This window comes from Lampetra planeri, chromosome 38, assembly GCF_965212315.1.
Source record: "Lampetra planeri chromosome 38, kcLamPlan1.2.h2, whole genome shotgun sequence".
Classification (NCBI taxonomy): Eukaryota; Metazoa; Chordata; class Hyperoartia; order Petromyzontiformes; family Petromyzontidae; genus Lampetra; species Lampetra planeri.
The window spans coordinates 5,145,057-5,160,894 of NC_136144.1; the positions used below are offsets into that span (position 1 = coordinate 5,145,057).

The 15,838-nt window shown below is 49.2% G+C and overlaps 1 protein-coding gene across 2 annotated transcripts in view; it reads right to left on the minus strand.

Moving 5' to 3' along the window:
* Window positions 1-15,620, minus strand: part of VEZT (vezatin, adherens junctions transmembrane protein) — a 40,662-nt gene extending 25,042 nt beyond the window's left edge. The window contains exons 1-5 of one of the 2 annotated variants that reach the window (XM_078612247.1): window positions 15,512-15,620; window positions 10,904-11,032; window positions 3,165-3,251; window positions 1,847-2,055; window positions 40-360 (exon numbers count right to left, since the gene is read on the minus strand). In XM_078612247.1, the coding sequence (XP_078468373.1) occupies window positions 40-360; window positions 1,847-2,055; window positions 3,165-3,251; window positions 10,904-11,032; window positions 15,512-15,550 (785 nt within the window). In that variant the 5' untranslated portion in view covers window positions 15,551-15,620. Of the gene's footprint in view, window positions 1-39; window positions 361-1,846; window positions 2,056-3,164; window positions 3,252-10,903; window positions 11,033-15,084; window positions 15,432-15,511 lie in introns of those variants that run through there. The other variant, XM_078612248.1, reaches the window with a different exon arrangement.
* Between the last annotated feature and the right edge of the window lie 218 nt (window positions 15,621-15,838).

The following is a 15,838-nucleotide window of genomic DNA, read 5'->3' on the forward strand; positions in this document are numbered from 1 at the left end:
CCCTCGTACGCACACACGCACACAGAAGGGGCCACTCACAGGGTGAACCCGCGAGTGATGACCTCGCTCTCCTGCACCAGCCGAAGCGACTTCTTGGCCAGAGCGGTGAGGGCGGCGCAGTCCCCGGCGAAAGCGCCGGTCGAGACGCAGCGACGCTCCAGCCGCGCCCCGTCCAGCCGGCGCCACAGAGCCCGCGCCGTCGTGGCTAGGGCAACCAGCGCCCCCGCCGCGGCCACTACCGCGGCCGCGCTCCACCAAACCACCGGCACCGCTGCCGCACCGCCAGCCGTCGGCGAGGTCACCCAAACCACCACCACGGCGAGCAGGGCCGCCGCGACAGCCAACCACGCCGATGGCTTCCTGCGGAGACATATGTACGGACTTATGTTGAACTTCTTTCGCACCGTACGTAGCCGGCCGTGCAGAGATAGGACAACAGAGGTGACGTCCATAATACAGGTTTTTGGGTTAGATCGCGTTAATATAAATGTGTCGTTAAACCCGCCACGACCCGACACAGCCAATTAGTAAGGTTGGTCACGTCAACAGAACGTGCCAATTCGTTACTAGTACATTACACCGGTGTGTTGGAGAGCAAATCCCCAACATCACGTACCAACGCTTGGTGAGCATGCGAACCGGCAGTGAAAAAAATGTCAATAACACGCAAACAATAATTATAACAATGTACAGCCGATTTGTCAATATACTGCTGAAGGTCACTCTGCGCCCGTTGTCAGGAATGGAGATTGTTTGATCACACTTTGCTCGGCTGGTTGGTGCGTGTTGGTGAAGGGGGGAGGCATGTTAATGCATTAGCATCGTCTGTCCGTCTGTCTGGAACAGGAGACCATGATAAGTCTGTGAGAGATGATCAAATATGAATAAAATTTCGTTATTAAGTTTTGTTGGTGTTCGGGACTACCTTATAGAAAACCGGGCAAATTGATTGAAGGGTTTCCCAAAAGTTTGTGATAAAAAACCAGCGCTAAAAGTATTCAGATTGCTGACAAAGGCACACACGCATCACCTCCCCCTGCCCACTCCATGACATCAGTGTGACGTCATCTTGTAAAGCTACAATTTTTACGTGGCATGTGACGTCATTGTGCGGTTTGAAACATGAAAATTTTTGTCGCGAATTAAAGACTTCCAAAGACAAACACCCGTTGACCTGGGGCTTTTCGGGCCCGCCAAGTTCAAAAAAGCTCCTCATTTTCACGTGACAAAAAAAGTTTTGCTGGCTGGCGCAAGGGTCGGCAGGCAAGTGTGTGGTGGTGATGTCACGTGATGACTTCACCCGCATCCCATAGCGTTGAGCCGGGTTCCTGCTTCACACCGACATCACTGCCTCCACACCACCCTCTATCCCGGCCGTGAATACCGCGCAATTTTTTTTTTTAATCCCTTCAAGCCGTGACCTCGCAAAGGTCAAGGTGAAGTGGAAAACTATTCCGTGCTGTTGTTTCCATTGCAATTGGGGGTCTTTAAGTGGAAGTTAGATGCGTGTAGCATCGCACGAGAATCTCCCCAAACATCGGCAGGATAGGAAATAAACCGTCGGAACTCTTACACCGTCTCAGTCCTGGGCTCGTTGTGTCCTCTCTGTCGCGTACACACTTTCGGCGCCCCACGACGTAAACCGCTCTGGTGAAACAGCATCTTACTCTGTTCCGGGGGCGCTCACCCCGAGGTGGGAGTCCACACCAGCAAACGTGTCAGCTCCGACGGACCCAAAGCGGCCCAATTACAACTATCACCCAGGATCTGTATCCCTATATTTGGATATTTGGGCAACTCCAGCGACGAGGGGGCGCCGACTGAATCGGACCGCCGGGGAACTCACCGAGCGTCGACGCTCGTGCCGTCGAGCTGGTCCCCGGCGGTGCCCCGGGCCGCGAGGTCGCCTCGCGGGGTCGCGGAGGTCGGGGCGAGCGGCTCAGCGGCCCACGTGAGCACCTCCGGGGCGAAGAGCCCCAGCAGCTCCACGTCCTCCTCGAGCAGGCGGCCTCGCGTCACGACGGTCGCCACCTCCCGCCGGCGCCAGGCGTCCGCCTGGGTGGCAGAGCACCAGGACAGCCGCATTTTTTTGTTGTTGTTTATCATAGTGAACGAAACTAAACTATTTTTTTTATTGTACCAGGTAAGGCCACGCTGAGCTATGTAGCTCTTCTTCAGAAGCGACCCGGCCATCACAAATGACAGCCAAGCGAAGTGGCTTGTCGTGTGGAAATGTAGAGCAGCCAAATATTCTAAACGGGGGATGTCGATTCTAAATTACCAATCAGATAGAGAAGTGTTGTGACCTGCAGTGTGGCGAGTGGGTGGGTGGGCGAGTGGGTGGGTGGGCGAGTGGGTGGGTGGGCGAGTGGGTGGGTGAGTGTTTGGGTGAGTGAATGGGTGAGTGTGTTGTTGTGACCTGGTGGCTGAACACCGGTATCAGCCTGGTAGACCCGAGTACTAGACATGGGTGGAGAATCAATGAGTGAAGTCCGCTGGAACAGTCACGATGGTAGCAGCGAGGGTGTAAAGAGGTGACTGGCCGCCGGTGAGCGAGTATACTGGAGTGAGATACAGTAAAACCTTGGACTGCGAGCATAATTCGTTCCGAATCCAAAGCACTCGTATATCAGTTGTGATCACGTGACGCTCGGCAGACAAAGTGTACACACGTACTACTCGTATTGCAAGACCTCGCTCGTTTATCAAATTAATATTAATTTTAAAAATGTGCTCGTCTTGCAAAACACTCGCAGACCAAGTTACTCGCAATCCAAGGTTTTGCTGTCGTGAGTGCTGGATCATGAATTAGTCTGACTGCTTCACGATGAATGCACATGAAGGTATTTACAGGGACAGATGAAGGCCTGCAATTACTTTCTCACGCCACTGCTGGTAGAAGGGTCTCCCCCACTGCAGGCAGCTCTAGAGAGGCCCCTTAGAAGGCATTTTGGCCTTCTCTTCCATGCTGGAACGATGTTTTTGAAATGGGCAGGAGTTATCCAGATTTAAGAGTATCGTATATTATTATTATTGATCTTTGCCCCCCCTTGGTGAAATCTCCCAACGATGCGAATGCTCCTTGACTGTATTGGCTTGCCAGCTTGTCGTAAATCTGCGTGTGTTACGTGGCCTCCACCGAGGTGTCACAAGAGCCCACCCACCTGGTCGGTTGATGCGGCATAAGCTCCAAGTCCTCCAACGTGCGACAAGAGAAGAGTGAAGGGCCTCCTGATCCATTCTGCACAGGACTGTTTAGACAAAGACAAAGCGAGCCCACCGTGTAGCCTCAACAGACCTGTTGGGGCAAGTGCTGTTTGCGAGCACCTATGTAGGCCGGCACGGCACACAAAGGGGTGAGTGGCCAGCACCACGCTCGCCTTTGTCTCCCTCGTGTCGATGTTTACACATCGTGCCAGGTACTCGTTTGAGGTCGAGTCAACCTTGGGGAGGGTCCAGGACCGGTTCGGGTGACCGTTACTGGTGTTGGCCGTGAGCGGGAATCGAACACGAGTTGCCAGATTTGTAGCGCAGCGTGCTAAACGCCAGACAAGATTTAACCACCTCTACGGGGAGGGTTTCCATACAACTATTAGATCTTTTAACAAACTTCGAGACAAGAAGGCGCATCTGATCGAGTCAAACCTTTATAAACAGTTGGCCTTTAGAAGCTAACCCCCTTTTCCTGATGACGACCGATTGTGTTGCGATCGAAACGTCGTAGTTTTTTGTTATTTTCTTTAAACCTATCTACGTGACTTTACCGAAAGACCCAAAGAGTACGCCAGACCACCGCTTTCCACGCATGACTGTTTACACAGTCAGACAAGGAAATTGACAGAGACAGTCTGAAACAGTAAAATATATACACATATAGACACAGACAGACACACACACAGACCAAGAGACACGTACACAGACATGCACGTAGACTGACACACACACACAGAGTGAGGTGGGTGGTCAGTCAGACACAAACAGATTGACAGACGCACAATCAGACACACAGACGAACAGGCAGTCGCACACAGACTGACACACATATGCATACAGCCGACGGTAAGGCTCAACTTCTTTCAGAGTGATCAATCGATTATTAAATCATCAGCATATATCACGTGGTTAGCCGACCAATAGGGAGCCATCCCTTGTCTGCAGCCGTGTCATTGATCAGCCTCCCATTCTATCTTCACCAGATGCAAAGTGATCCGGTGTAGCCATAGAAGGATTATTGAACTACGTGGTCACAAAAATATCGCAGGGATCACAGGACATGCCTGTCGTGCCCCAAGGAGAATAAGAAATGGCTCCAACTCCCAGCCATGCAGCTTTACCCAGGCCTGCCCACAATCATGAAGGTGATTGTGAGCAGATGGTCAGGGACCCCGAAAGCACGAAGAACAACTCAGAGCCCAGGCCTATTGATGGTATCACGGGACTTGACCCGGATCAATAAAACAGATGTAGGTCATCTTGAAATTCCCTTCACCTCTGCTGTAGCAGATGGACAGAGATTATGGCATCCGTGCAGGACCACCCAAGTCCAATATCACATTTTCTGATCCACAAGCCTCTTCTTAGCGTGCCTGGCAAGGCGAAGTTGAATAATTAATCCTTGCCAAAAACTTTTCTAGCACACGGAGGAGGGGGATGCCCCGGTAGTTGTTGCAATCACTGAAGTCCCCGTTTTTGAAAAGGGGGACCCCCCCCCCCCACCAGGACATACAAACAACCACATACAAGCACAGACTTATTGACAAAATGACACACACACACAAAAGTCAGACACACAAACCGACACGGGCACCCACCCACGCACATGCTCACAATTCAGAAACCATCTTGCAATGCATGAAAAATCGAAATAATTCACCTAATTATATATACGTGAATTTATGTGACCAATGGAGCCTGTAAAGTAACTAAAGCGACTTTGCCAAATCCTAAAGTTTAATCGTCCGCGTAATATTTAGAGCGCTTAAGCCGCTGAAGAAGCCTGTTCCAGGACACATTTTCATGCTCGCGTCACGGCCATTGAGAATGCGGTGAGTGTGAACATCTCATTACTATTTTTTAAATCCTTTATATTAAGTTCACTTGCTTGTTTACGACCGTGCAAATCTTTCGGTCGTTTTTTAACCCACTTCCCGTGATCCAATCGAGCTGACATTTTGCACACAGACTCGTTGTGCGTGACAATGAAAATACATTGCGTGACAATGAAAATACATTGTCACGCACACTTTTTAGGAAAAAAATTATTATATTTAATTACCAATTGCTTAATGGTGGCAGGCATTCATCTGACCCATAGGTGGCAGCCATCTCAAGCCAGAGAACGAGAGGACTCTAGCCGCCACGCATATAAAGGATTTATAGTGAAAAACTTTGTTTTTACGGGTTAATTTTTATTTTACCAGGTAAGGCCCCATTGAGCGATGTAGATATTTTTCAGAAGGGACAGAGCTGTCACGAATGATAGCTCGACGAAGTGGCCTGCTCTTAAACGCGTCGTGATGTTGATTCTAAATGTGGACAGAAAAACCGGAGGACCCGAAAAAAATCCACGCGACCACGGAGAAAAAATGCAAACTCAAAATATGCAGCAGCAAGCGCCAGGGTCGGGATCGAACCCACAACCTCCTGTACACCAGGCGAGGCAGTTAACATCTTGCCACCGCGGCGCTCCTTCGAATGGCTCATTTATACTTTCTTTCTCTGCTCGTGATAACGAGTTTAACAGATGATTTAAAACCACCAGCCAAACGTGATTAAACCGCATTCAGTGAGGTGTCCAGGTTGACTAGGGATCAGAGCCGGCACCGATAATATCCTGGGTTTGAATCCAGGCAGCTGCCCATCATTATACCGGGTTCTCAAGTGTTACGAGCTGATGGTCCCAGCCATTCACCAATGACTGCACGCACAAAAGCCATCTTAAGTTTTGGGTTTCACATCATTTTTCTCAACCTTGTCTGTGAATGTAGAAACTTTTTTATTTATTTAATCAGTGACATCATCGTTCGAAAGAATCAGTCACTGTGCCGATATCTCAACCAAAAGTGAACGTTCAAAACTGAACAGCCCTCATTGCGGCAGGTGCCCCAGCGTTGTAAACGCTGCAGCGGATCGCAATGGGTCAGTAATCGAATTGTAAATGCCGTAAGAGCTTATTCTCCAACACACCGGTTTGTGCTGAGCGAGTAACGATTTGCCTCATTTTGTTCACGTGACAAACCTTACCAATTGGCTGTGTCGGGAGGTGGTGGCAGGTTAATGACACATTTATATTTACACGGTCTTTACCCAACAAACAAAAACACCTCTATTATGGAATCGCAATGAGCTCACTTCGGTCAAATAAAGGACTGCGGTCATGCATAGCCTGCGACGGAGCAACCAGGGAACGGCACCGACAACAAGCCCCAGGGAGAGCCGGGGTAGTCAGGGCAGCGCCAGCGAGGGTGGGGGCCGGGGGGTGGGGGGGGTGGGGGGGTGGGGGGCGGGGGGCGGGGGGGTGGGGTGAGGGGCAACCAGAGTTCTTCTTCAACTCCTAATACACAAAGATCCCCCCGTATAGCCTTAACAGATTGTAGGGGCAAGTGCTGTTAGCGAGCACCTATAAAAGCCGGCACGGCGGCACACGAGGGGGTGGGTGGCCAACATCACGCCCGGCCGCCTTTGCCTCCCTAGCGGCGATGTTTACACATCGCACCAGGTACTCATTTGAGGCTGAGTCGACCTAGGGGAGGCCCAGGACCGGTTCAGATAATCGTCACTGGTGCAGTGAGCGGGAATTGAACCCGGGTCGCCAGGTTCGTAGTGCAGCACGCTAACCGCTACACTACCGCTCCCCACTATAATACACACCCGCATATACACACCCGCATATACACACCCGTATATACACACCCGCACCTGTAACTTCCCCGCTATCAACCGGAGGTGGCCAACAGTCGTCCGAGCACCTTCTGTCTCATTTTTGGACACTTGTGAAATCGTGTGACCGCCTCTTCCCAAAATACAAAAAAAACGTGCCCTGTCAAGCACTGGCCCCCCCCCACCCCCCCCGCCCCCCACCACATCTTGCGAGCGAAAAATGAAAGAGGTGTCAGAAAACAAGGAACAGAAGGCGGGTAAAAAGCGGCAGACGCGAGGCCATGAAAGCGCAGGCCCAGATTTTGAGATTTACGGCCAACGGTTTAGCGACGCGCGCGCGCCTCCACCGAGCAACGTTTATACGATCGGTTGTCAGCGAGACACAACAAGCTCAAGCCCGCGGTGTTATTTTTAACAAAAATGTTGTTTGACTCGGTGACGTTTACGTTCAGCCGCTCTTGCGCCACCGCCGCGACCCCCTGGCAAGGCCCGAAGGCTTGGTCCCGGGAAGGTGACGATGATGCTCGTTTAGAAAGACCCTGAGTGTAGGCGCCAGGTCAGCAAGGATGGAAGCGGCCGAACAAAAAAAGTTGCCGAGACGTCCACATTCGGGCGTTTCCACGGACAAGGCAACCTCGCCAGCCAAGAGTTCAACGCCGTAGAAGTTGGGTGCTAGCACAAGCCATGGCTTATATCCAATGTGTTCGTCACAGCTCAGTTTATGCAAGTATATGGATCTCTCTGCGAGTCATTGGTAGCCAGGCTGAAACCATCAACTCGCTCTTCTTGACAGCCCGAGTTTATCACAGGCAGCTGAAAACCCCGCTTTGAAACGCAGGATCTCAGCAGCACCGGCGCGGCACTCTGACCTCTGGGCCACCCCTGCCTCCTCCTCCTCCTCCTCCGCAGTAAATTATTGCGAGCGCCTCAATGGAAGCAGCAGCAGCAGCCGCCGCCGCGGTGGCCGCGACGTGAATGGAGGCACGGAGAGCCGAGTGTGCCGAGAAAACGCGGCTCGCATTCCCCCCCCCCCAAGCCCGCTCCGCTTGTAAACGACAGGTGCTCAAGCGAGGGGGGTGGCCACCGGGGGGACGCAAGACACGATAAACGCCTCCGGCGACCCCCACGGTGGGATTCCACGACGCCGAAGAGCGAGCGGCATATGGCGAGCGGTCGCGTCGCGACACCCCCAACCAAGGCACGAAGCGGGCCCTCTGGGCCAACGCAACGCACACAGCTCAGAGGACAGGACAAGACGGCGAGACTGCCAACGCCAGCAGATGCCATGCGTTTTAGTTCGTCGCGCTTTAGAACCTATTTTGCTGTTGTCCGTCGCACGTTCCGTTGCTGTTGATAATGTTTCATCCTGCGTTTCAATATGTTGCTGCGCTGGAATGTGGGAGCTGAGCACTGGAAACTGAGCACTTTTAAATCTAGATTGAAACTAATTTTGTTAAAACTGCTGTTTGTGTTTAGTTTTTTGTCCGTCCCCAGCACCTCCGTTAATCACGGTTGGCTACGTACGGTAGTGCGAACGAAGTTCAACATGCAAACATACAAAGTCTTTTCTTTCACGTTTGCTGTTAAAATTCATAACCATGTGTTGTAATTGTTTACTGCACGAGAGCCCGTTTCTCTGTTGCGGTGTCGACCATCTGTGGCGTGCAATGCTGCATCATGAGCTGTATGGCTCTACAGCCTGTTTGTGTGTTTTACTTCTAGATTTAAAGCTTTCGTGACTGCAAGAATTCATATTCTTAGGTTTTTTCGGTAAAGTCACGTAGGTAAAAAATTAAAATTAATAAAAGTAAAATAAAATAAAAATCACGACGTTTTGGAGGCAAACCTAAGAATGTGTGTGTTTACGTTAACTTTACTTTTACCCCCCCCCGCCCCAACTGTACTCAACTTCCCCGACAATGAAATCCATTGCCAAATTTTGACACGACTCAAGTTGGCTGCCACCAGTTCGGGCTGGGTGAGAAAATTCTCCCGGAAGATTGTGTTTCCCGGACTGCGCTGAATTCTACGTCAGAATTCTCGGCGAGCGGAAATTTAAATTTCTGGATAAGATCTCCGCAGCCCCCCGCCTCCCAAAACCCACCCCACACCCCTCCACAAAATCTCACGCGATGATTCGAGTCACTCGGAAAAAATCGTGGAAAAGCCACTTTTGTTTGGGCAACTCTAGTTCAGAGAGAAAACAACTCCTGTGCATTCCAGTCCACTCCGGAGTCGGCTATCCGTGGAAAATTCAGTAAAAGATACCGCTCCGTGTGGCCTACACAAAGCGTGGGTTTTCTCCGTGTTTTCCGGTTTCCTCCCACACGGAGCCGAACTCTCAATGAAGGACTTGACCAAACACACCACCGTAGCGGCTCCCCTTCTTGAATATAGTCTTTGAGACTCAGTGAGGCTTTGCTGGGGTATACGACTGATATTTATTATTACGATGATGATAACCGCCCACTGTTTTCCTGTGCCCTAGAATTCACACACCCAATACTTCACACCCCACCATACCAGTGCGGCCAGCCAGCGATTATTTACGTATTATTTTACATCGCTTGGAACGGGACACTGGATATCCACGCTGGTGGAGCGGGCATGGCAATCCCGATACAGAGTGACGGATTTAATCATGTCGTCACGCTCCGGAGGGGGGGGGGGGGGAGAAATGTAATCATCTCACGCGAGCACAACTGAAGTTCTCACGAATAAAGACGCGCGCCGGGCCAGCGCCAGCGGTTTGTAACGGAGCACAGTGGCAAAGCCATTCCGTTCCGCGTCTCGTTTTAAAACCGCCTCTTGTCTGCGTTCACTCTCCGTGACAGTTTTAACGGCCGGGGTTTTGCACGGACCGGCTCGCTACGTCACCCTCCCCGCAGATGTCATTCCCAGATCGTGCTCTTTGTGGGAAGTACGACCGTGCGGGAATGTACCGTTGTGCCATATAGAGCTCTCTGCTGCGCCTTCGGCCAGAAAACCGGCCAAATATAGCCAAGGAAGGGGGTTGCCCTCAATGTGGCTTTGTCTTTGGCCCACCTCTCTTCCTCGTCCCTTCAGACCGAGCCCTGTAAAGACGGAGGAGGAAAGTCTCCGTGGCCTTCGACTGACAAGGCTAAACCATCACGGCTACCTCCTCGTCTTTGCAATTGCAACTCGCGGCGGCTGGTGCACCCCGATCTTCTGAGTCACCATCCCGCCGTTCAAGACTCTCCGTGTTGTTGAAGTGATTGTAAAGCGACTACAGTACAACGGTCAAAGGGAAGGTGTCTGTTAACAACTGCACAATGATACGCACCGGCAAACGAAACCAAGGCTTCAGTGTCAACGTCACGGGACAAAGTCGAGATATAATTTGCTCACTGAGGGGGGAGACAGTCATGGGTGTGGAAACTTCAGGTACCAATTAGGGGGGAGGTCACTCATCATCACAATCCATTAGCAAATAGGCCGTAGGTGTCCACTGCACGTTTCATCGTTTGCTTCAAAATTTAATCTGTGTCTTGTGCCAATAAGGCCACTACCTCCCCAAATTTTGGACCGGAGGGGTAAGGACAAATGCTGGGCTACCCCAATGGATGTCCTTCTTGGGCCCCACTGTTTTCTTAATTTCTAAAACAAAATGTAAAGCCCTTGGTCAGTCCACTGCTGGGTGAAGCCGTCCCCATACCCTGTTGAAATGCTACTCCAAATCCTGACAGATTCATGACATCGTAAGGGAGGCAAATCGTTCGGTATACCGTACGTCGAATAAATTAAAACTTGTTTTTTTTTATTATTTCCCTTCTACGTGACTTTACCGAAAGAACCAAGACTAATAATGTCATTGATAACGGGCCCAGATTTTGCAGACAAGTTAACAACTCGGCGTGCTCGAAAGCCTGAACGAACAGATACGAGGCCTATTCGATATTTCTTAAAAGTCAGACTGCATTTGATGTTGCGGATGTGCAAAGGGGGTAGAGTTCCACACCATTTCAGAGACACCAGTGCGGGGTGGGGGAGGGGAAGAACTCACGCACGACATGCGGCTCTCCATCTGCGTCTCCTCGTGCTCCTCCGGTCGCCCCCCGGGGTCCCTCTGCCGCTCGGCTGAGTCCAGTTGAGCGAAGCCCGCATCCTCGAGGTGTTGGTAAAGAGGCGAGCCCTGGTGCCCAACACCCGGAGAAGAATTATCGTAACAATGTCAATGTTAAATTTCGATTTGAAGCTTTCGTGACTGCAGGGATTCATATTATTGGTTCTTTCGGTAAAGTCACGTAGAAGTGAAATAATAAAATAATATAAATATAAAACGATAAAAATTCTCACGACGTTTCGGCTGCAACACAAGCAATCATCATCAGGTGTGAAATCCACAGCAAGAAAATTTGAAAAAAAAATGTCTTGCTATGGATTTCACACCTGATGTGGATTTCACACCTGATGATGATGGCTTGTGTTGCAGTCGAAACGTCGTGAGAATTTTTATTGTTTTATATTTATATTATTTTATTATTTCCTTCTACGTGACTTTACCGAAAGAACCAAGAATATAATGTCAATGTTATCCATCATCATCAAAATCAATCATTACAAGAATCAGCTGCAGGCCGCGATGAATCAAACTTCATGGGTTAAGGTCTCCGCAAGCCGTTGCCACAATCGCCCACGATCCTGCGATATAACAATCCAGTTCTTATTCATATTCTTAGGTTATTTCCGTAAAGTCACGTAGGTAAAAAAATTAAAATTAATGAAAGTAAAATAAAAATCACGACGTTTCGGAGGCAACACAAGCTTCCGTCTGCAGGTGGAACCGTCACAGCACGATAGCTGCATCAAGTAAGAGAAATTCCAAGAAAACAGTCCTTGTATATATACTGGTTGAGGGTGGGAGGAGCCAAGGTAGGCCCTGAATATAATTTTTGTGAGTTTCGGTGCAATCCAGTTCTTGCAGACGCGCCCCACGTCTGCGGTGAATTACTCTCCGGCGTGCTCCCTCCTTTTGCTGCCACTCCTTTCTTTATCAGTCTCGACCACCGGCCCACATCCATTCAAGTGACGCGTCCCATCCAAAAGCAACTTCACCTTTCAGTCCAGTCTATTTTACACACTTTCTTTGAACTCACTCTGTTGTTGTTGTCGTTGTCTCCTCAAATATTGTAACTCAATTTTAACCCACTTCCCAATGTGGTATCGACTGCAAACTTGGTATAGTTATGTCATACTGTTGACAATACCATATTCTATCATAAAAAATATATTTTTAAACATTATTTTTTATATGTTATGTTTCGGCTTGGGTACAATTGTCCACGCTCAACTGACGTTGGCTGTAATTGGGCACGGTCCCTCACGTTATAGCAAGCTTCGGGGCCACTTCCTGGAGTTCTTCCATTACTCGTACATTTCTTAAAAGCGTGTTTAAAAAAAGTTTTTAAAAATATTACTTATTTAATTACCCTGTGAGCCAAGAAGCTCTTAAATCGGTGTTTAATCAACAAAAACAACAACCACTGCTTCTCCGACAAACGCAGCAAGTTACAGTAAAATAAATCAATAATATACAATACATAAGATAAATAAAAAATGGCTAGTGAATCATAACCGCAATGTAAAAAGTAGCTTTTTTGAAAAGAAAAATTAAGTTAGATTTTGATTATCATCAAATCCCATGCTGTATCTCTAAAAAAGAGTAATTTAAATCTGCCACAGTAATTATAATGTAGATCCAGCCTCAAACACGATGGCATTATAGTGAGAAATATAAAAAAAAACACAGCATCCATAAAAAAACATGGTGTAAACAACGTACTGAAAGCGATTGCTTAAAGGAATATAATATTGATACCATGCCTTTAACCTACAGATGTTCTCTAGCCCACGTCTTCCTTTTTAAATCCTTTATATTAAGTTCGCTTGCTTGCGTGCTTGCTTACGACCGTGCAAATCTTTCGGTCGTTTTTAACCCACTTCCCGTGATCCAATCGAGCTGACATTTTCCACAGACTCGTTGTGCGTGACAATTAATTTTCGTGAAATTTTTTTTCCAAAATTTGACACTGTTTAGGGAAATTTTTGTAAAATATTTAATTACCAATTGCTTAATGCTGGCAGACAATCATCTGACCCATAGGTGGCAGCCATCTCAAGCCAGAGGACGAGAGGACTCTAGCCGCCACGCATATAAAGGATTTATAGTGAAAAACTTTGTTTTTACGGGTTAATTATTTTTTGTCTCTCAATGTGTGTACTGGACCGTAAATCCAACCGTGGTACAAGTCCACGCTCCTTTGCGCACGCGTGAGCTTTTGTTCCATTTTAATTCTGCAGCGCGTCGCGCGACAAAGAGCTTCATAGCTCATCGGATTTCTCCAGGATGAATAGATTTTATTTTATTCCGACCCATTCATTTGTGTAGCGTGCACGTGCAATCAAACTTCACAGACACTTGGCCGCGTAAAAAAAACACGACAGGACTCGATGAAAGTCTACGGGACTATGTGAATGGCGTCCAGGCATACAACCTCATCTCTGTAAGTCTGTGCAAGTCTACGCTTTAAAGCTTTCGTGACTGCAGGGATTCATCTTCTTGGTTCTTTCGGTAAAGTCACGTAGAATGGAAATAATAAAATAAAACATAATTATATAATTCTCACGACGTTTCGGCCACAACGCAAGCAGCCGTCCTCAGACAGCGTCTCCCCGACAGACCTGGTCTTCACCTGAGGACGGCTGCTTGCGTTGTGGCCGAAACGTCGTGAGAATTATTTTATTATGTTTTATTTTATTATTTTATTATTTCCCTTCTACGTGAATTTACGGAAAGAACCAAGAAGACAAGTCTACGCTGTTTAGCGGTGCCTGTGTCAGATCACGGCTCGCGCGAAAGGGGAACTCGTGGTTGCTATGAGCTGTCATCTGCTCAATCATAAAGAGCACGCACCTTGTCAGTAAGGAACTTGACAGGAAGGAACTTTACTCTTTGGTTTTTTCGGTAAAGTCACGTAGGTGAAAATAAAATAAAAACTAAATTAAATCACGTTTCGGAGGCAACACAAGCATCCGTCTTAAGGTAGAACTGCTCACTACAGTAATTTTGCTGTAGAAGTTCATCCGCCGCCCCCACTTCGCTCAAGGGCTCACAAGTGATATCAAAAACAATATTTGTGGTTTTCACACCTGATGATGATTGCTCGTGTTGCAATCGAAACGTCGTGAGAATTTTGTTGTTTAATTTTCATTATTTTATTATTTCCCTTCTACGTGAATTTACCGAAAGAACCAATAATATGATGTCATCACATCTACCCCCTCTATTTAAGGAACTAAACAGGAGGAGGATTTCTCCACAGATCTTGTTGTCAGCCTGATGATGCCGGTTGTAATTACTGGCGAAACACCATTGGAACCTCATTTGCCAGTAGAAAAATATGATAATTGTTTTTTTTACCAGATGACGCCAAAAGGCGCCAAAAGGCGTCATCTGGTCCAACACCATGTGAGACTAGGCTCTAAGGAAAGCTGTCTCGGGTGTGGACGAATCAACTTCAAGGACAGTGCATACATTATCAGAGTTATGTTTTTGTTTGCATTACGACTGCAGGTATTGTGGTCTATGCAAACATGGCTCCTTGTAAAAAAGGTGTCAGTTTTGTTTCCAGATAGAAGGGTAAAAAAACACTTATCATACTGGCGAAACGTTACGATACTCGGATTGTAAATGTTGTGGCTTTGCTCTCCAACACACACAGAGTCAATCACCCACTCAGTCAGTCAATCCACACACTCAACCACCCTCCGATTAGCACGGCTGGCTACGTACGGTGCGAAAGAAGTTCAACATACACACGTACATGCACAAGACAAAGATCTCCCGTGTAGCCTTAACAAACTGTAGGGGCAAGTGCTGTTAGCAAGCGGCACCTATGAAGGCCGACACGGCACAAGATGGGATGGGTGGCCAGCACCACGCCCGGCCGCCTTTGTCTCCCTCGTGGCGATGTACAAAACATTCAGTTGAGGCCGAGTCGACCTAGGGGAGGCCCAGAATCGAACTCGAGTCGCCGGGTTCGTAGCGCAGCGACGACACTGCTACGTACTGTACACGCACTGTACATACACCACCAATTTCCCAAGCTCCGCGGTCCTCCACTAACACGGTTAGATCACAGTGAGATTGCACGACGCTACGAGGCCTCGTTGTGGCACGCCAACCTCGGGGGCGTGACGAACACGACGCGGTGGTGGTGGCGGTGGTGTGGTGGGGGCGGTGTGGTGGTAGTGTGGTGGTGGTGGTGTTGTGGTGGTGGTGTTGTGGTGGTGGTGGAGGCGGCGGTGTGGTAGCGGCGGTGTGGTGGCGGTGGTGTTGTGGTGGTGGCGGCGGTGTGTTGGTGGTGGCGGTGTTGTGGTGGTGTTGTGGCGGTGGTGTGGTTGTGGGGTGGTGTGGTGGTGGAGGTGTGTTGGTGGTGGGGTGGTGGGGTGGTTTGGTGGTGGTGGAGTGGTGTGGCGGTGGGGTGGTGGCGGTGTGTTGGTGGTGGAGTGGTGTGGTGGCGTGGTGGGGTTGGTGGGGGGTGGTGGGTTGCTGGGGGGGTGTTGGTGGCGGGGAAGAGTTAAACAAGTCCAAACAACACAAGAGTTCAACCTTAAACACGACGTCTTCGTCAAAATCCGCACCCTCCATTGAGTCTCAAACAACCGTGGGGGGTGGTGCCCCCCCCCTCCCGGTGATTAGTCACGTGACAATGAATAACCCCCATTACATTTCCCACTGCGGTTAAGCGCCCTCTCGCCTCCCCCCCCACACACACACACCGGCGTCTCATTGGTTCCCGCGCGTGCACGTGATCGTCGGAGCTCTCTCCTCTCTCGATGCCGATTGGACGACAAAGAACATTTAAATAAATTTTTCTCTACTCGGCGTATGCGAACTACGTTTTGTAACGACGTCTCCCGCGAAATCCGCTTTACG